Source organism: Oryzias latipes, chromosome 6, assembly GCF_002234675.1.
Source record: "Oryzias latipes chromosome 6, ASM223467v1".
NCBI classification, from domain to species: domain Eukaryota; kingdom Metazoa; phylum Chordata; class Actinopteri; order Beloniformes; family Adrianichthyidae; genus Oryzias; species Oryzias latipes.
This window is the reverse complement of record NC_019864.2, coordinates 7,511,150-7,533,156: the sequence shown is the minus strand read 5'-3', so window position 1 is coordinate 7,533,156 and position 22,007 is coordinate 7,511,150. Positions and strand designations below refer to the sequence as shown.

Below are 22,007 nucleotides of genomic sequence, written 5' to 3'. Positions count from 1 at the left end.
ATAAAAAAACAGGTATTTCACGTTTGTCGCATAAAATTGTCTGAAAAATGTTGGCTTAAAGCTGGAGCTAAAACACTTTTTATTTTAACCAGTGGGGCTATTACTAAATACTTTCATAATAATTTACACAGTTCAAAAACATAACAACAAAATGACTTGATATCTAAAAAACAAAACTCATTTATATAGAAATGGAAAGCAAAAAAATCAAAACACAGCAGCAAATAGAGCTTACATTTGTAATGGTTGAGACAAACAAATCATGATTTTTTTTAAAATCGAATGTACTTTTCCATACCCATAATTCTATACGTGAAAATGCGGATCTTCTTCTAAAAGCACGTGCTGTCCTGATCAATAACAACCACTGGAACAGTTAACAAAAATCCACTTTAATAAGGCAAGAAAAATCAGCTTGAGATTAAAGGAAAGAATTAAATAACTACAAGCTCGAAAGGCAGGCAGTGTGACAAACTCCTCATCCTTTGCAGAAGCTTCAAACAGTTGGAAATATGTTTTTATCCGTGACAAGGCTCCCTGCTCGGACCAACGGGTACGGTTGACTGCAGCCAGAACAACTGGACAACCACAGAGGACCGGCTGCTCCGGTTTGTGTGTGGCCTGATTGGCTGCGTTTCATCCATGAGGTGTTTGGGTGGGAAGTGATAGCTGCTCTGTAATAAAAAAATTCAAATATCAGGCTGCAGCCATTATGTGTAATTAGTTTTTCTTTTTTTCCCCACTCAGCAGGGTTCAGTCTGAAGAAAGAGGCTGGATAGAGGGGGGGGGGGGTTCTGCTGTCACTTTCAGGGTTTGGCCTCCTCGCTGTGGTTCCTTCTCTTCATCTGCAGAGGAACAGACAAAAGGAAGAATAACACAGATCAAATAGTTCTAATCAGAATCACGTCAAATTTAAATTTTACCTGAAATATTAGATTTTTTCATCTTGAAATGTAAAAAACTAGGAGAGGAAGCGATGGGTTTTGGTGTTTTTTGTTCTTGAGGCATTTTCTGATGTTGGAGGACACTATTAGGAAAATTAGGCATAAAACTGTATTTCTGAGTATTTCTTTGTTATTATTATTACTATGCTCCAGATTTATTGTTGAAAATGGCAGTTGAAAAATATCATATTTGTGATATAGAAATCATACTGGATGATCCACAGTCTCTCTGCTCTGCTCTGTCCTGATGCATCCACTTGCAGACAAATAGATCCATGTACGTCTTGTATTCCTCGTCTGAGCTGGAATATGGATCTTAACTGTAACGACTGGATGGCTCCAATATTGATCACCATTTTTGTTGCACCGGTAATGTTAGGTGGGGGTTGTGACAGTCCGTAAGCCAGCTGAAGAGCGTGTAAACAGAAGGATGATGGGAAAAGATGGAAGGCTTACCCTGCAGCAATGGTCCCGTCCACAATTTAGAAGTGAATATGTAATGAACTCCTGCCGCTCTGCAGAAACTATGTCCAAGAAAGCAACTCAAGTTTTTTAATTTTGCCTCAAATCAGCGTCATCATAATAAAAAAAAACCACTGGGAAACTTTGACCATAGATCAAAATATGATGAGATATTCTAGCAGATTAGAACTCATCGTTTCTCTTACTATCATTGTTTTTTACTTTTTTAGAAGATAATTTGTAAATTTGAAAAGCAAAACCGCATCACAAAATCTTAAAATGCTCTTTTGCTGTTCAGGCAGGTGGAGTCTGAGGAATTCCGACTGAACATCTGCAGATCATAAACCATGACAAATATGTTTAAAAAAGGAACCAATCCTTTATAATCCCGTGCCTCAACTCCATCTTAAAGTTAGACTGATGTCTCCACCTAACAATGTGTGTGTGTGGGGGGGGGTGGGGGGGGATTGTTAAAGCAACTCCTCCACTGACTCAGATGAAGATCCGAAGACAACAAAGCCGCCGCAGTAGCTTCATCCAACCTGAAAGAATGCTTTGGGTATTAAAACAGCTTTGAATGGCTGAAATCCTGCAGAATTTCTTTTATTAATTTTCTTTCAAGTTCATAAGCTGGTAAACAATACTGAAAAAATGGAATAATATCTGCTGGCTGTCACAGCAACAAAGCAGCCAAATGACTAAGTGCTGTGTACAAACCATACATCGCAAAATTCAAAAAGACAAAGGCCCGGAACGGGAATCTATTTTATTCCTTGTGCTATCTTAAAGTGCCTAGGATAGCACAAGGGTTAAAAAGCCCCTCAGAAGTTTGTAGACCATTCTGTTTTCATGTGAACTTTGAATCTTTTGAATCATCCCGCACCTTACTTACGACTAGAGTGCAGCGTGAGGGCACCGTTCGACAGATTCACCTGAATGTCATAAGTACGTGTAACTTAAATTATCCTTACAAATCCCTAATAATACATTCACCACATGAACGACAATGGTACGTTCCATTGTCATGACATCCCTTAAGGTGGCCACACCAACTGCAAGACACACCTGTGTTCCTCCTACGATGTGGATTCTCCTCCTTACGACCCTCCACGGACCCAGACAACCCAAAAACATGCAGCACCCGTATGGATCAACCCAGTACAGGTGGATGTGACTCAGGCTTTGGGCATATGCGAGAAGTATCAAAGTACAGTACAGCATTTTAGTTACTTCATCGGTCCAAGCAAAATGTTAGTCTGCACTTTGTCCAAGAGTTTTCCCATCATGGATTTCAGCTCATCAAAATGTATCTTAAAAGGACACATTTTATCTACATTCATTCAGCACAAACCTGGAAAGATTCAACTAAAGGCAGAAAAGAAAAACAATTTTTAGACAGAGGATGTGATTTGTTACACGTGCTTGGAGTTTGGATTAATATAAAGAAAGTTCTAAACATGAGTCCTCTCCGTGAGGGAGGATCTGTCTGCAAAACCTAAAACTTAAATGCTAAAAGAAGTGCAGGGAGATTTAAAAAGTGTGAAATTCTGACATGCACCTCTCTTTCTAAATATTTCATTCTACCTGTTTGATTTGCTAGAAGGTTGCTTTTCTGTGAGTCCTTTATTTCTTCTTCTCTCTGCCTTCTGCATCTTTGATTTGGGATGACCTTCATCTTAACTGACAGGTCTTTAATCCCACGACAGTTTCTTCCAAACTTACACAACAATGACTGCTCTCAGCTAAAAATGACTTCTTTGTTCAAGTTTTGAGGCTTTAATTTAGCTTAACTTTTAAATTCTTCTTCCAAAAACATTTAGGAAATAATTTTTAAAATAAGTACAAATCTGACTTGTAGTTTGTTAGATTGTGTTCCTAATTGTCATTTGTTGTTCCTTTGGTCTAGTTTAATCAAGTCTAATTTAGCATCTATACAGTTTGTTACTTTGCTTTCAAGTTTTCAGTGTTTAACCAGTGATGTGATACACAAGCAAAATCTTTTCTGCTAGCCAAAATATTTTTGTATAAGTACATTCTATTATGTTTTTTTCATTAATACGTAAATAACATTTATTTATCTTCTTAGAAAATGTCACATGTGACAGTCTTGTACATGATGGAGAAGTTTTCATGCAGTCATATTTTTGTTGGTTTGTGTTCTGGGTTGAGTCTGCCCAAGGCCCCCAGGAGCCAAAAAGCAGGCTTCCATGTGCAGTCAGCAGCAAGAGCCAGGCAGTGGCAATAGCCAATCAGATTGTGAGTCTGTGCCACAAAAAAAGTATTTAAATACTCAGAAAAGAAAACACGATAGAGTTCATCTTCAAATAAGAAAGTGCTGTGGAGGAGATCTGTGTCATTGAGTGCAAACATTTGACTTTTTTGATTTTTAATAACAAATAATTCCCTGGAAGGCAAGCGCTGGAAGAGATGCATCATGGGAGTTTAGATGTTGTGTTGTTTAGTTTTTGTGTTTGTCAGTTTTAGTTGTGTTTTAACTAGTCTTGTTGGTTGTTTGTTCATAGCTTTAGTGTGTCAGTTGATATATGTTAGTACACTAAGTGAAGACTTTCCGCACCGGGATAATCATTAGCATTAGCATTAGCATTAACATTAGCATTAGCATTAGCATTAGAATTAGAAGTATTGCTAAAGAGTAACCTGAGCTTCCAGCACTGCGGTGGTGTGTTATGATCAGGTGTAACTGTGATTGTAGATAGATTTTTTAGATTAAGGTTTTTATTTATGTTATTGTAAAACATAACAATATGGACTAGATGGGGAATAAAAGGTATATGTGCAAAAATACAGTCTATCAACAAGTTTAAAGTCTTACTATGATCATCTTTTGATCGATTTTAAAAGTGTTCCCAGTGGTCTTTTAATCATGATTATGCCGTTTTTATCCAAAATTTAAAAATAATTTGCATAAAGAAAAACTCAGAAATACAATTTTGAGCTTATTTTCTTTATATATTTCCTCATCATCAAAAAAATGCATGCTACAAACACCAAAAACACCATTTTCATCGGAATTGGTCTTTTAACTTGTTTGTTTTTTTATCATCTAAATCGACATTTCAGAAAAGCAAACCTCAGTTCAAATACTGATGAGCAGATCAGGGTATGATTCATCCTGACCCCCTTTGCTATGACATACATTCCTATCAGTCTAAAAACAGAATGGATGTTGTTGATAACCTGTTCCTAACGAGTCCCCTGGGCTTTATGTGAGGGGGAAACTAAAACAGTTACAAGAGAACATAGAATATAGACCTGTAGATCACAGCATGCTTACCCAAAAATGGCATTTCTAATTTTACACTTGCAGAACAACCTCGCCACCAGGAGAATTAAGGACAACATAAACATATAAGGATGACCACTGTCTGTTCAAATCACACTGAGCTATCCGACAAAACAACACATACATTTTAAGTTTCTTGAGCTTATTTTGCAGGCCTTTAATTTGAAACAACTTTATTAAAGTAGCTATTCTTTTTTACATCACACATATTTGTAATTGGGCGGTACTGTAAAGACAAAACCATGATATCTCAATAAAAGTGGCATTCATTTAAGATGAATTAAGGCTTTCTAAGATACTAAAGTGCATAACCTGACAGAGTTATTCGCTATTCCGTTATGATGTATACAAAAGCTATAAAGACTAAGACTGGGTAAAACTAATGATTTTCTAGAATTGATTTGATCCGATTGACCAGAGCCTGAATCAATTCAATTCACTCAGTTTGATTCAATTTCAATTTTACAAGGTTTACACAATTAGACATATTCTATAGAAATATAATAATAATCTATATATGTTTTGAAAATATTACTATTAATCTGATACAGTTCCCACAGTGTAACATGTATTGGTGAAATAATACACCAATGAGATTGTTAACACTGTACAGTGTTTCATGGTTTCTCAAACAGAGAAGCTCCAACAAAAATGTGCAGATCATTAACATTGTAAAGGCTCTAAACTAACTCATATTACAGAAATAAATGCTCTGCCTCTCCTGGAGGGCGTTTCAGTTTGGGCTGTAGGTGGCGCTAAAGCATTAAATTTGATTCCAGATGATTCTTGCAAAAACTGGGCTTTAGACCACAAATGGCTACTTAAAAAAAAGTTTCCTTAAAAGAGTTTGGAAAATTCATGCCTGTGAGGACATAAAGCTCTTCATCTAGTCAGCAATGTATGTCAAGCGTTAGCATTAGCCGTCCTTTAGGAAATTCCATTATGTGTTAGCATCAAGCTAGCAGACTTTAGCTTTACTACTGTTATGTATCAGGTCACCGGAAAAGGAAAAGCATAAAAGATCGATCTCTACTTTTATGGATTGATATTGATTTAGTAAGCTTGGTCCAGATTGAATAAGTGGTTTTATCCACCCAGCCCTAGCAAAGGAAGCTACAATATGGTGGAAATAATAAGGCAGCAAATAAGAAAACCTACATTAAATAAAATGGAATTTATTATTTTATTGGAATTTAGGGAGAAAACCAAAATGGCTAATTAAAAATTGTCCCAAAAGTTTCATCTGAAATGTGACATCTGTTAACTTGTTTGTTATAGACACTTATAAATTAATAACTGTTAAAGAATGAATTTTTAAACTTTTAAAGCTGGAAGTGTTCCTTATTTAGAGTGACAACTAAATTGGTTAATAATGATATTGATATATTTATATTTTAATAACTTTTAATAAGGGGAGCTATCAAAATATTTGACAAAGGTCAACTCATAACATAGCTCATTTGGCTCATTTTAGCTGAAATGGTTGGCTCAATTTATGCTAACACATTAGTGTAAAGTGGGCCACTTACAGAAAAAAAGCTTTTTTTTATCCAAAATATTTTTATTAAATAAAACAATAACATTAAATCCGATGGAAGCCATCAGAAATATAACTTTAAATGATTATTTATTAATTATAATTTGTTTTTTTATTAACTTATCAACCTTTTCAATGACAGTTACAAATGTCACCATAAAGTTTTCTGGTGTAGTCTTACCATGAGGCTTTATATTGTGATGTTACATGTTCACATTTTCCCCACGATCTTCTGTGTGTTGACTATTTTAATGCCCTTTCTTTTAAACAAACGTTATGGTTGCTAATATTTTATCACTTTAATGTGAACCCATCAGAGCTAAAATCAGGTTTTATGGAATAGGGTTGAGTAGCATGTCTGAGTAGCATGTCTTTGTCCCTGAGTGGATAACATGCACATGTGTGTTGCATTACTGATGCTAAACAAAACCTTCTTCTTTGGCTAAATGTCCAATGTTGAGTAATTTTAGTTTGGAAAGACACCAGGGGCCAGTACATTAGCAGGTCAGTGAGAGTTGGGGACCTCTTTATACAGAGGAGTGCTGCCCCATTTAATTCTGAAGGCCTTCGTCAAACTAAACTCCAAACGAGCACTTTTATATACAAAATGATACTTTTATTTGTTGTTATTGCATAGTTTTGAGTAAAAGTCATAGTTTTCTTTTTGGGCTTGAATGTCCTCAGCCTTATATGGTCTCATACAACACCGTCTTCCAGATATGAGTGTGCATGGTTTACCTCATTCTGTCAGCTGTTTGAGGCTGCAATTAATCGTCAACAGAATATTACCTCTTATTGAGGCTGCCTCTCAGAGCTACCATTAAGATGGCCTTTTTCATAGTCCAGCTGGCACAAGATCATGTTGTTCTTGAGGAAAAACTTGTCTCCCACACAAAATCTGCGGAGAAAAGTAAAATGATGAAACAGGGAGCCTTGACTCTCGCTTGGCTTGAAGTTAATCATGACATCCCCCACCAGCACTGCATCCGTGTTTTCATAGATCATGCATTCACTGCTGTGATAATTAGAAAATTAATCTTGCGTGACTGCGGCCTGATTAACTTTCCGAGCGATATACAAAGTCTTTAACCCCTCCAGCTTTCACACTGGGTGGATTTCATCACGTTCTGATTACAAAGCACTGGTAATATGTTTATAATGACCAATGAGCTCACAGTACACCTCCCAGATAAGTCAACTGAATTTGATCTCCCTGGCTAATTGCTCCCCTAATCTTACCTCTGGCGGCAGAGCTGACAGGCGAAGCAGTCTAAATGGTAGACGTTGTCTCTGGCTCTCATCACCATCTCAAAGGCGGGGATCAGCTTACTGCACGCTGCGCAGTTCCCCGTCACCCCAAAGAGCCTGCAGAGGGGGAGAGGGTGACCAGCAGGCCTTTAATCTGGATGCACACAAGGATACATTTCAGATAGCATCTGCAGGGAGAAGAAAGCGCTGAGATAAAGGGTTCCCCTGTGTCTCACAGACGCTGCTCATGCACCGTTTCAAAACAATCTTTTAAAAGCCAGGATCTGAACTTTTGCTGGCTACTTCAGGTGTGGAGAACGATTTGGATCATTCTCCCAATTGCAATTACGAAGCGACGACTCGGTGAGTTTCTCATAATAAGAACTGCCATTTAGTCATTAAACTATGGTTGCAACAATCCATTAAGTTTATTATTCATCTTCCAAGTTTGGCCGCCAACTCTGAGAATTTGAAAGGGCTGGACTTGTAGCTATAATGTGCCAAAGCAGCTAAAAACACTCATTGTTAAAAGTAAATTATAGTGCTAATTATTACGATTACTATATTTTTTTTTGATAAGTCGATCTGGAGTATAAATCATAGCAGCAAAAAACTAATAAAGAAGAAGAAGTCGCATTGGAGTATAAGTTGTACTTTTGGAAAAAATATATGTAACGAAGTACAGGAACAAGAAGAGATATTTTATCTTGAAAGGCAAATCATAATAACAGTATAGATAACAATAATAAACTGAATAAACTCTACCGTAACTCATTGATGCTTATTTAGCTTCATGAATCATTAGTGCAACATATGATTCAGTTATTCATTGTGTCAGGGGTTCTCAAAGTGCGGCCCGGGGGCCAATGGCGGCCTGATGGGAGATTTTTTGTGGCCCTCAATCAAAGAGCCAGAGCAGGTTCCTTTAAGGAAAAAGGTTGTGTTGGCGAGGAGAAAAGGTGCTTTCAAGCTAAGTGGACAAATGCTTACTTTGTCGTACCTCATAGGCTGGATAAAGTCATGTGCCTGATTGCAAGCAGGTAAATACAGTGCTTTAAGTATTCAATATAAATCGTCACTATGTTACAAATAATAAAAACTATTTACTGGCGAGGAGCTCAACAATAAGCTCCAACAATGAGGCTATGCTGCACACCAGATGTTTACAAAAATGGGTAAATCCAGTGAAGCAGTGACAGAAGCTAACTACGTTGTGGCTTTGGAAATGGTCCGGCATAGCAAGTCCTTAAGTGACGGGGAAAAGCCAATGTATGCTGAAAGTAGCTGACATTGTTAGTCTAGAGCAAAAGTCTGTCAGATGATACAATTACTAAATGAGTAGAAGATCTGGACAGCAACCTCCAGGAAAACATCTGGAGGGCCTGGTTAACTGTACAAATGACACTTGGTCATTAAAGTTATTAAAAAAAACGATTTCTGTTAAGCAATTTTTTTCACCAAAAATGGCCCCCAGTCTAATGTTGAGTTCTTAATTTGGCCCTCCGCTACAAAAACTTTGAGAACTCCTGCATTACGGCATCAAGAACATGCTATCAAGTTAACCAAGTCTCTTTATGTCACTTCAAATCAATAAATCCATTGACTTCTTCATCCTCTATGTCAGTGTTTTTAAACATTTTTTGAGCCAAGGCACACTTTATCCCTGACAAAAATCTAGGGGCACACCAGCATCCAAAAATTAAAAAAGGAGAAACTCATAGTCTGTATTGATGTACAGTCCCTCCACAATCTCTTGTGCATTTTTCTGATCTGGAAGTTGTAGCTGTTTTTTCTAAAAGTTGTAATACAATTTACGTTAGTTTTCAGTACTAATTTTCAACTAAATTATTTGAAAATTTACCCTTGTAGTTGTTTTTTCCTCTAGTTTATTAACATGCAGTTTTATGTGACCTCACAAAAACACAAATATATTATTTCTAAATAGTGATTTATTTTTAAATATTGGTGTAAAGGCAACTGTAATTTTTGAACAATTATATGATTACAATGTGTTTGATAAATTTTACACAAAAGACTTACATTATATTTATGTTTTCTGTAACACAAAAAGTGAACATATTGAAGTTTGATTAGTTTGTCTCTTGTCTAAATCAAACATGAAGTCCTTGAAAACTTTAACAAAAATTTTGTATTTCTTTTTAGATGATTCATTTGTTTCAATTTAGTTTAACTGTGTCTGTTGACCACTTCACCTCAATCCTGTTTCTTAAATGTTGTTATTACTTCTGTTTAAGCTTAACTTTTAATTTTCAAAAGTGATTGAGGTCTGAAAGCAAATCCTTCAATCCAGACATTATAAGAAAAGTGTTTCAGTTGGAAAGATGACTTGGACCAAACTCTGGGATGTTTGGCTGTTAATAAACACAAACCTTGAAGGAGAAACGAAACTGTTGACCTCTGATTTCATGAAGAATATTAAAAAAATGTTTGATGTGCGTTCTTTGTGGTTTCAAGACGTTTAATAAGGAAGACTCATTGTGCTGAGATGCTGTCACTTTAACCCAATGTATTGTGGGAGATGGAGTGCATAAACTGCCGTAGATGGCAGACAGACTAGCATCTCTGAGCTTCATTGTTTTGTTCACTTGTTCCACGGTCTGACACCAGATTCTGTGGAAAGCTACACCGCTAAAGACGAACTTTAGCTGGTATTTTTGTTAGAACTCAGAGACTTTATGAGCTAAATCGGAACAAGGAAGTGAAGACTTTGACCACTTCTGATTGGTCAGACTGATGACATATGATTAAGGGTCCAAGAATGATTGGTGGAGACAGTTGAAGGGGGGGGGGGGTCTTTTCAGAAAACAAAGCTGTAGCTGCAGCCACTGTCATTCTTATCAAATGTCTATATTAGAATCAAATAATATGATATTTCATATTCCTAACTACTCTGTGTTTTATCAGGGCCAGTTTGGATGAACAAAGAGCTGATATCCTGGCAATGGTAAATATTTTTAGATCAGTGAAAATGGATAACTTTCCATGGCACACCTGACTATATCTCACGGCACACTGGTTGAAAAACACTGCTCTATGTCTCTTTGGAACAATTCTGCCAAGCTCTACATAAAGCTGCGTTCCCATCAAACGCGATCTGGGGCGTCCAGTTTCAATGTTAAGTCAATAAACAGATGAGAAATTAGGTCCTGCAGCACGTTTTGAGTGTTGGACGCATCACGTTACCTAGTAGCACCGTGTTTTGGGCATCGGAGCACAATTCGGGCGTTGTGGCGCGTCACGTTAAGAGTTAATTAATCTGACCTTTGGCAAAGAAGACGCATTGGGTCAACCTACCAGGCACTCAGCTTTGGCGTGTCACGTGTTGATGACATGATCAGCAGTGGAGCCCAAAACCAACATGGAAAAACAATCTGTTTTTCTCCTGAACCTTATGATATTTTCGTATTTAAATCAATATGATGATGAAAAGGTCGTTTAATTTTATTATAATTTTTATTTATTCTCTCCTCAGACTAATGCGGGACAGTAAGTCATCAAACTGGGTCACAGAGACAGAAGTACCGCTGAAAGTGGCCGACATTCAGACGCAGCTCCAGCAGTAGATGGTGAAGCTCACTGTACTGAGAGCGTCTCTGAATGACCTCATGTATCCAGACATGGAGACGTGATCACCGACACTTTTGTAGAACTCTTCAAAATAAATAAACCTGATCTCTCAACATCATCCATGTGTTCCATACATTGCAAATGAGATGCAGTAAATTATTCCATGTGGCGATGAGGCTAAATACTTTGAACGATCCTCCCACACATGTCCGGAGTGTCAAGTTTATGAACACATTTTTAGGAAAAGCTTCCAGCAGCGGATTTGACGCATGTCCAAAGAGAGGCGTCGGACGCAAATTTTACAGGCTAATTATGATCAGTGTGAACCATAGACTGTTTGAACACAGCATCAAACTGAGCGGCGCTTCTGCCTCTCCAATGCCGGCAGTAGCGAATACTGATACTCTCAGCTACAGTGCCCTCTAGAGGTGTTTACGTTTTAGCCTGAACCATCCGACGCAAAGTGCGTTAATTTTTGATAATGCACACTTTGTTGGCCATTAACCCGCTTATACCATGGGCACTTTCAAAAATGTAACCAGTTTTTTTGTATTTTATTCTTGTTATTTTTTCAGTTTGGATCGCTTTTTCACAAAAAGCGGACTATTTGTTACGTGGTGCGGCACGTTGTCATGGCATAGACCTGGACTACAGCGGCAAAGGAAAGGGATTTATATGCTGATCATCGCAATGGGCTAAAAAAACATCAGCTCAGAGAGAAAGTTCACCTCTTACCGCTTGTTTTTGTCCAACTGAAGAAGCTAAAGTTTCTTTCAAGGAATCCAGCGGAGTGATATAGAACATTTAATCCATGTGATCGGAACTTCTTTTTTAGGTGTGAGGTTCTCACTGTGGTATATCCGTTTTTATTGCACACCCAACAGCCAATCAGAATCAAGTATTAACCCGGACCATAGTATAATTATTGATAAACAATCACATATAGGTCACACCTGAGTATAAGCCGCACCCCTAGCTAAACTGTGCAAAGAAATATGACTTTTTCTCCAGAAACTATGGTCACTTCATTAGTATCTGCACTTGGATCTAAATATAATTGATTTTATTGGTCATCCATTAAAATGTTGTAGTTTAATCTATTTTTTTTGTCTGACATGTTCAGTCTGATCTAAGCTGTTACCAGTTGGCTGTTAAGTTAAAAGACTTATTTAGTTTCCATCGTTGCAAACAGTTTGATTAAAGACTCCAACAATGCAGACAGTCAGCAGGGAATAAAGTAAATGTGCTCCTGTCTTTTAATAAGGAGGAGGTTATGGTTTGCCTTCTGTTCAAATTAAGCACTTTTTTTTAGCAAACCGTTTTTGTTTGTTTTTTATGAGAGTCATTTCCTTATAATTCTCATAACAAAGAAAATATAAGCGTATCTGGTGGGGATAAACAAAAAGGAAACTATTGTTAATTATTCATTTTAGTTTTTATACACCAGGATGAATTTATCACTCTTTTCCGAATCCAACTAACTACCTGAGAACCTCCTCAGCTGCTGTTTAAAGTAATGTTCAAGCCATCTGCAGATGGTTTCACCTCTCATTCACCTCCAGCAGAATGAACAAATAGCTCTCTCAGAGCCTGAAACTGATGAAGACAAGTGGCTGATTTGCATCGTCTATTAGAGGCCAAAGAAAAAAGGGAGTCTTGGGAGGAAATTATTAAAAAAATGGATTCCATAGAGTAACAGAGGAAAGCGTTGAAAACCCCACAACCAAGGCAACAAATGGAAAACGTCATCAAGTGAGTGACTAACGCGGGAACAAAAGCGAGTCCTAATTAACAGAATGTTCTGATCTAACGAGCCTGAGTCCTTCACGGGCACCTGGTGGGTTTTTTGCCTTTCCTTAACGAGGCTACGAAGCTCAATGCTAATTCTCTACTAATGGTCCAATTAAAAAAAATCACATGGTTCTAATCCCGCTCTTCAAAGGCTTTTGGTCTGCACCCTTGCGATGATGAGGAAAACAGGAGGCAATCTAGCCAATTTAACTGTCAAAAGGGTTTTGGTCTCTTAAGTGCAGCACAGCTAATGAGCGACTTAGCCCCAACCAAATCCAGCTGGATTGTACATGAGACTAACACATGAGCTCAGCAATGTGGCTGAGAAATCAGGAGTTCTCCTGCTGACCTAACACCACAAGAAAGTTTTTAAAGTAAAAAAATAAAATAAAAACTGATTTGAGCTCTGACACTAGAGGCTTTAGTCAGACCTTTATTTGAAACTGTGTTTTGTAAATATATGTAGTCTGCTACAATGCCTGTAATAAAAGTTATCACATTTTATTGGCATTAGGTCAAGAGATGTAGGTCATACAACACTGCATGTGTCTTAAATAAAACGAGTTTTAACTTTTTGGGTGGTTAATGGCTTCGCTAGCTTTGCTAAAAATAAAAAAAGCTAGCTAATAGCAACAGAAGTTTAAATTGTTTTATCTCCTTCTCAAAGAAACGCCATAAAAATGAATATTCTTACTTTGACACTTTAAGGCAGGGGTGTCAAACTCATTTTCACAGAGGGCCACATCAGCATAGTGGTTGTCCTCAAAGGGCCTGATATAACTTATACATGTAACTAAAATAAACTTACCCACTCCTTAATGTTAAATAACTCATTTATTTATTATAACTTTTTAAAGTGACAATTACAGTTGCATAGAAAACACAGGTTTTTCTTGTTACTCTAGCATAAATCCTTTTAAACTTGATTCTGTCAGGTTATTTTATATGGACAGTGTTTAAGTCCTAATGTATAGTTGCCCAATCCAATATTTCAAGTCCAATTCCCCCTAAATATGAATAAATACACACCAATTTTTATTTTAAGAAATTAAAAATGTTTATGCTCTCGCGGGCCACAGAAAATGACATGGAGGGCCACATTTGGCCCCCGGACCTTGACTTTGACACATGTGCTTTAAGGTTTAAATAATTACCACATTAGAGTGAGCTACAGCAGCACCTTTGCTAGCAAAGGACATCTCAGTAAAGGGCCTTTACCATGCAAAATCACCTTTTTTGAGCCTTTTAGTGCATTATGATGTATTATATTAATAACCCCATATTGCTCCAGTCGTGCATCACTGAGTATTCCTCTAAAAACCAGCACTCTGAGCACCAGCCCCTCACTATCCACAAAAAACGAGCGGGTTCTCCCATTGTGACTCAGATAAGTGAGGAACAGCCCCTTCCAGGAAGAGTCGGTTCTGCTAGGGTTGCCCTCAGGCTAACACACACACCCACTTTCTCCACGGAGCTAGCAGTGATCTGCAAAAACGCTTGGGCGACACCCACAAGGCGCAAAAGGCGGAGCCTCAAGGATCGAGTCGTCTTACTTCCGGGTAGAAAATGAGTTGCGAAAATAACTAATATTTCATTAAAAATATTTCTTTATTTAGTTTATATTTAGTTTATATTAATAAATAGTTATAGTTAACTATATCCATATATATGATCACATAATAATATGTGATCATATTAACTCTTAAAGGATTAGAATGACACAGGCTCTTGCCTGTGTCATTCTAATCCTTTAACTGCTGTTGTAAAAAAGCCAAAGAATGTGCAAGTTCCACCTAAAATACCTTTCCAAAAATATGTTGAAAGACAACTAATAAATATACTAGGCACTTTAACATTGGGAGTTGGGTCATCTAGACCCCACTAGAAAGTGCGCTGAACCTTTTTTCTTCAATGATTTATGATCTTCACTGGTGTCCATGGATTACATGAAATCTTTCCAGCTTTATCCACCTTTGACATGGTAGGGAGAACACGTCAATATAAGGGTGGGGTCATCTAAGATAGCACAAGGGTTATGTCACTAGCTGCGTTTCCATTGACTATGAAATTGCACAAATTGGATTTTCAATAGTAATTTTCGCCTAATGGAAACAGAACAGTTTTGAAAGAAACTCACATTTATCCTGAGTTTTGAGGCGTATCGAAATTAACATTTTGTAAAACTGCAATGGAGAGACTTTTTTTCGATTAAAATGAGTCATATGACCAACAACTCTCCACAGCCAGCCAGTTTGTAGTGATGCCAATGCGCTTCTTGGTAGGAACTTGCGGGCGCCACAGGAGGTCTCACAGCATCACACAGCTCATCAGAAGTTAAGAGCGTCATGTGGAATTGTTGGATCCGCAGCTTCTCTGTAAAATCACCAAAATGGCTCTATCCTTAGCCACTCCCATGTGTAAGGAGCTCGCCGCTCCATGGCCGGAAGAAGACGCAGACATCTCCTTTGATAGATGATGATGAGCGCTAGTGCCATGACAGAAATGTTATTGTATCTGCTGTAAATCGAGGTATTGATCACATCTGTTGCCATGTTTATTCACATAATTATGATTTAATGGAAACAGTGTAATTGTGAAATTGTGTTGTTCAACATTTGTAGAATTTCAATAAAGGTTTGCACACATGTGTAATGAAAACACAGATGTTGAGAGCATATAGTAATAAATGTAAATGTCTTAAAAGCAACTTTTTTTTAAAATAAAATAAGTCACTACTATTTAAGAATTTATTTATTTATAATTTTTTATTAACTGAAACTCTGCTTTCCGGCCTTGTTAATTTGTAAATTGTTTTGCATAAATTACAAGATAAAAATTCTATTTATTGGCTCTCTTTTAAAGGAGTTACCACAGCAAACTACCTTTATAAGTTCTAAATCAAGTTATAATAAAAACAACTCTTTAAGAAATAAAATAAATATAAAATCACAGCAAATTTTTTCATAAATGCGCTTGGAAGAGGGAGGTCTGGATCTTTTCTCTGCTTTTACTTATTTTCATGACCTTCTCAAGTTTCACACTTTTGACCTTTTGTCTTTCAAAGATAAACCTCCACATTTAAATTCTGAAAAGAAAAACGTCATGCTTGGCCTCATTGCAACACGTAAATCATTGAGTTTATTTATTAGCCAGGTTTTAATATCCTGTAAGCTCCTTGAATGTATTTTGTACCCAGATACCTTCTGTATGCGGAAATGTGCAAGTGCTAAATGTTGGTTTTCAGTTCATCTTGGGAAAATATAAATCAAATAAATGTATGAAAAAGCAATAAATGAGGCTGGAATTTGTAGTAAATCATCATTTTTAAAAGGTCTGACTTGTTTATGTATTATTGTAACAGTAACTGCAAAAGTGTTTAAGGAGTTTTTAGGATTTTCAGCTCATTAAAAGTCTTCAAAAACATATAGCTGTCTGATGGCTTGAGTGGGTTTAGTGTGTTGGCAGGTTGACAGTGTAGGCGGACAAGGTTTCTAGGTGGTCACATCTTAAGGGGAGCGCAGGTGTGTCTTGCAGTTCCCTTGAGGCTCATACGGTCACCTCAAGGAACATGATGGAAAAGGAACGCACCGTTCTTGTGCATGTGGTAGGTGTATCTTGAAGTATATAGGATAATGCAAGTTACATACACTTATAACATGCATGTGATGCTGTCACATCATGCCCTTACGCCACACTCTAGTCATTGGGCAAGTGCAGCGCGCAAGGTGTGCAGGTGATATGTAAGATACCCATAGGATGTCCGCACAAACTACACACTGATTACCTAATTTCCGGAATTGGCATAGTCGGACTGTACGCAAGTAGCCCAGACTCATCATATCAACAGCACTATTTGGCTCCCTGCGCAGGATTTGGGGTTGTTAAAAAAAGAACAAATTCTTATGACATGCCTAGGGGTGTGACAATAACCGCATCACCGGATCATCACCGCACGTTTTTTTTTTTTTTTTAAGTTCTGCATATGGTGCGTGATAGGAACTATAATAAACACATTAAACACATTCATCTTTGCTGATAATTTACTTTTTCTGCTAGTCCTGTGTTCAGAGTTAAAGGGCTTCTGGGGGAAACCTTTCATTACTGTTCTCCTTCACTCTCTGTACCGCGCCTCTCACTCCCTCTTGCGCTGCACGCGCTCTCTCTTCTTACACAGGTGTGCGGTTTCAGCACATACACATCCTCATTGTACAACAGAAGTTTCCGTCTGGCGAGGAAATACGACAATTTTACAGCGTCTTAATTATTAATTTCCATTGTATTCATTTCCATTACAAGCTGCGTGCGTTCTTGAGTACGGGACACGGCCGCTCGCCTGAGGATTTTGCGTTGGGGGGGGGATTCGCAACAGTCCTGACACCACGCGACTCTTGCTGCTTCATCACTGCGGTGATCAAAACTCCCACACAGTCATAGCTCTACTCCAGAGCGGTTTAATAAAGAATGTTGTTGTGCGGTTGAGTGCGACACCGCGACTCCTGCTTGTTCATCACCGCAGTGATCAAAAATCCCACACATAACAGCTCTAGACATGCCTGCATCTCACCTACTTCACTCATACATGTTGTATAAGTGTTCACCTGTGCATGCACATTTTTACTCTGTGGGTTCAACAAGGCCATCACAGAGACAACCTTGATATGTTGTCCAGGCCAAATGTGTGCCCCATGCAACCTGTAGCCACCCGTAAGGGCAGTTGTGACTAACTTTTTTTCCCCCCAACAATCTGGAAAAAAAATTCAGTCGGTATACACCCAAGCGGACCCCGGTCTGGGACCAGGAACCGCTCTCTGACCCATTTTTTGAGGTGTTCTCTGTTTATTTCCAAATGGAGTGGAAATCAGATTTCTCAGCATTCCTCAGGATTCCTCATATGGTCCGTGCCCAGAGTGGAACAACTGAACCAAAAGGCCACCGTAGCCGGTTGTCATAAGACATAAAACAGAAAAAAGAGTTCCACTTCTTACTTGGACCCTTATTCTTTAAAACCGCTGAAAACATTTCTCACATGCTTCCCTGGGTCTCACTACAGTGACGTCAACTTAAAAGCTACCTTGTAGTTTCCTTTAGAGAGTTCTCAAAAACAATGCCATAACACCACGACGATAAGACACAACAATTCAATGAAATGTGGTTGGATGAATGCAGTTTAATCAATACACATTGCATACATTCTATATGATCGATATGACAATCTATACGTCATAAACACTGTTCAGTGTACCTTCTTAGCCATCTTCTTGCCAGTAACCGCCTGTCCAAGTGTAATCAGAACTGTTACTCTAGCTATTAGTTTGAGATTTTCAAATGGATTTTAATATATTGAAATGTAACCACAATATTTTTACTCATTCAAAGCCTTAATTCAATTTTGTCATGTCAGTTGAGTCATGCCAGTAACCGAATGACTCAAACCGGACCAAAAGTAAAGTACAAAGTGCTCATCCTGACGTTGATACAGACGTTCAAAATTTGTGAGCAAAGTTTGAATGAATTAAAAGTGCAAGTCTTCCATAACTTCTGCCTCTAGCTGCTTTGCCCCACCCTCGTAATTCCTGACCGATGACTTAAGAGATCTTTAGTCACACGGTTTTGTTTACATGCTTTAGTTCAGATCAGGAGAGTCCACTTGACAGCAGTCTGAATACAATCGAGTGAACGTTCACTAAAAACTGTTGGAAAACCAAACCTGGAACTCATTTAGAACAAGCTGCTGTCTTCTGACGTTATTTTTTTTTTATATTTCTTTAACAATAAGAAATAATGGGTGGTGTAGTGGTTAACACTCTCACCTAACAGTGAAAAGTCTCTGGTTCAAATCCCAGCTGGGTCTTTTCTGTGTGGAGTTTTTATGTTCTCCATGTGGATGCACACTCCAATTTCCTCCCACAGTCCAAAAACTTGCTTCACAGGTGACTCTAAATTGTTCCCTGGGTATGAATGTGTGTCAGAAGTTAACCCCACCTTATCCCAACAGTAACTGGTCTAGCCCCCCGCAAGCCAGTCACCCCAAAGGGGATTCTCAAAATAGATGGATGGATTTAACAATGGATCAGATCATGCTGAAAGGTCAGCAGCCTGCCTGATCCATAACTGCATTCATTTTTCCAAACTGGAAGCTAAATGCTGACTGAAGCATTAGTTGCCAGCTTTGTTAACCCTTGTGCTATCCTAGGCACTTTAACATTGGGAGTTGGGTCATCTAGACCCACTAGAAAGTGCTCTGAACCTTTTTTTCTTCAATGATTTGTGAACCTCACTGGTGTCCATGGATTACATGAAATCTTTCCACCTTTATCCACCTTTGTCATGGTAGGGAGAACATGTCAATGTAAGGGTGGGGTCATCTAAGATAGCACAAGGGTTAAACACTTAAACCTCTCAGGTACAATGTGCTCTTTTGCAGATTCCCAGTAGAGCTGCACCAACAAACAGGTGAAACACATCAGACTTGTTGCGATTTCCTTTGTACAAAATGTTTGACTTAAAGCTGCAAAGATGCCATACTGTCCTCTTGGAGGCCTCACCTGAGGTAGTCTCTGCGGCAGAGGATGAGGTTGGAACGGGTGTAAAGCGTGGACCCCACCCGGCCCAGGCGGCAGTCACAGCAGGCACACTTCAGACAATCCTCGTGCCAGAACCTGTCTAAGGCCTGCAGCATGAAGCGGTCCAGGATTTTCCCATTACAGCCGGCACAACCTCTCGGCTTCTCTCTGGACTGAAGGGACACGAGAGACACGCCTGAAAAGACATGAACAGGTCAACAGACTGATGAAAAGTCTGGGAGGCAACATCTTCAGTCACACCGTATATAAGACTAACAGTGGGACGACTAACTGACTGATCGATTTCTTCCAATCCAACCAGATTGATTGGTTTTAGACAAGTTGTTAATTAAATTCAATTAATCGGCCAAAACCATTTAAAAAATCGTTCCAAAATGAAAGAAATCGATTACAATCGATACTGAAAAATACCATGTGGATTGAGGCATGGTAGGTTTATTTTACTAAAACAGAAAAATGACCAAGTGTGTCACAGCGGACAACCCACATGATGACAGCAAAACCTGATCAGTCCATGTGTTTGAATTTAGCAAAGTCATGTGACCAAACAGTGTGCTAGAATGTTCTAATAATGTTCCCTCTGGATTATTTGGATGTGGAGAAACAACAGAGGCTGAACTTTAGGAATCTAAAATGTGAATGGATTTGACATTAACTCTTGTTTACTTGTTTGTTTGAACACATATTTGATTTATTATTGATTGTCATACAAGAAATACAGGATATCTGGAAAACGTCACCTGCACTGTTCAGTACCAGGTATTTTATGTCTGTTACACTGCCGAAGTTTTGGCTAAAAATGTCCTGGATCAGTTCAGTGAAACGAATTGTTCAAAATTAACTAATATCAAGTAACTATCAGATTGGCAACCACAAATGATGACATAAATGAATTCCAGTATTATAAAACTATTTTTAAAAATTTGGTTTACTGAAAATACTCCCACAATAGGAACTTTTTTAATTCATTTGTGGCAGTTTCTTGTAATTATTTTTGCAGTCCTTCTTCACTGTAGAAACTCCTGTTTCTAATTATTGCTTTCATCTATTTCTTTTATTAAGTCTTGTGGTCAATTAAAGGCTGTGAGTGCAATGCGGTCCTGCACACCCACGCCAGAGTGATAAAGTTTAATGGCTTTAACACAACTACAGCTTGACAGTGGAACACCACAGCCAGGAACAATGAGAGCAGGAAAAAGTGGAGCACATGCAGGTGTAGCTACAAAAGAAACTCACTCTCCTCCTTGTCCAGCACCATCCTTCAGCAAAAAAAAGGGGCTTCAGTCCGGCCACAGGAGAAACACCACTCCTCCCTGCGTCGTGCGTCGACGAGGACTATATGGACGCGGCGCGTAAAAGAGCGTTTCAGTCAAACTCCGGCTTCGTTCCTCATCGTCCTCGAGGGGGGGGACGGTGAGATATATCCGCTGGATAAATGAGATCTGCGTCCTGAAGGGCTCACCTTTCCTGGCAGAGGGGACGCGTCCTGAAAGCGGGAGCGCCTGCGTCCTATCTGGGCTGATGTCAGAGCACAAGTATGTCTGTATATCTGCACAGGCTGCTCCCCTAACGAGCCCTTCTGCCTGCACGCAGCTCCCTCCCTCTCTCTGTCCCTCTGCAAAAAAAGAAAAAAAAAAAAGAAAAACTCCCACACTCAAATGTTTTCTTGCTCCCTCCTCTTTCAGCGCTAATTATATCAAGTCATTATGCTCAGATCTGATAGGAGCCGCCCCTCCTTCTCGGAATCAATTATTCAATGCACAGTGACACACCGGAACAGCCCGGCCTGAGGTGTTTTAGAATGAGCTTATTCAACTCCAAGGACACCAATTATCTCCGGGGCGACCCGTAGAAAGCCGGGGCTTTCCAGCGCGACAGATGCGGAGCTCTGCGCGCGCAGATGCGCACCGGTGCCCGTGGCTGACATGCGCGCATCCTCTTCTCTCCACAGCAATATGCTTTTCTATGCAAAATTGATAAGCTGTGGTTAAAAATACAGCCCAATTGTTTGGTGCAGCAGTTACACACTTGCCCATATTTAGTGTTTATTGATGACTGATCTAAATGAAGAGAAACCTTTTTAAACACAATATTTTCTTTTTCTTCTGGAGAAAATGTGTTAGTGTGTTGTGTATAAAGTTAATGTGTTGTGTTGTGACCCTTCTGGGCCACCGTAGTTGGATATTTTAAGTACAGTTCCATGATCGTGTTTTGATGATCTTAAACTAGGTTGTCATAACAAGAAGTCTAGGAATATTCTGTAGATTCTTGTATTGAAACTTTTCAAAGTTCCACAGGAATAAGCTGTTTATCCTCCTCAAGGGAGCAGTGAACAGCCTCTTATGTGGGGCCAGAGGAGGGGGGGGGGGGGGTGCACTCTGGACATGTCAGCAGATTCAAACAAAACCCATAAATGATAATCATTCCAGCAGCTCAATCACACATGAAACAAAAACGTATTCTCTTAACCGCTTGCTGCCTGAATTTATTTCCATCTATCTAAAAAAAAGTCACACTTATGTTTTTGCTACAAGTAAATGTTAAATTGG

General features: G+C 38.7%; 1 protein-coding gene across 2 annotated transcripts; it reads right to left on the bottom strand.

The window, feature by feature from the left end:
* Positions 1-63: 63 nt before the first annotated feature.
* Positions 64-21,078, bottom strand: LOC101174827 (rhombotin-1). 2 transcript variants are annotated; one of them, XM_020703797.2, is made up of 6 exons: positions 20,921-21,078; positions 20,695-20,793; positions 19,420-19,633; positions 7,487-7,612; positions 7,037-7,145; positions 64-845 (listed from the first exon to the last, which is right to left on the bottom strand). In XM_020703797.2, exons 2-5 carry the CDS (start codon positions 20,714-20,716, stop codon positions 7,040-7,042), a joined length of 468 nt encoding a protein of 155 aa, XP_020559456.1. In that variant the 5' UTR covers positions 20,717-20,793; positions 20,921-21,078; the 3' UTR covers positions 64-845; positions 7,037-7,039. The 2 variants fall into 2 exon arrangements, with proteins under 2 accessions (XP_020559456.1, XP_004069493.1); XM_004069445.4 differs by having other exon boundaries at positions 20,695-21,077.
* Positions 21,079-22,007: the final 929 nt, after the last annotated feature.

Excerpts from the sequence above, each read along its gene's own strand:
- LOC101174827 (XM_020703797.2), bottom strand. The coding sequence starts at position 20,716 with ATGGTGCTGGACAAGGAGGAGA. Across the intron at positions 19,634-20,694 it reads GGTGCTGGACAAGGAGGAGA|GCGTGTCTCTCGTGTCCCTT; the intron begins GTGAGTTTCTTT and ends ATGTCTTTTCAG. Across the intron at positions 7,146-7,486 it reads TGTCAGCTCTGCCGCCAGAG|ATTTTGTGTGGGAGACAAGT; the intron begins GTAAGATTAGGG and ends TTTTCTCCGCAG.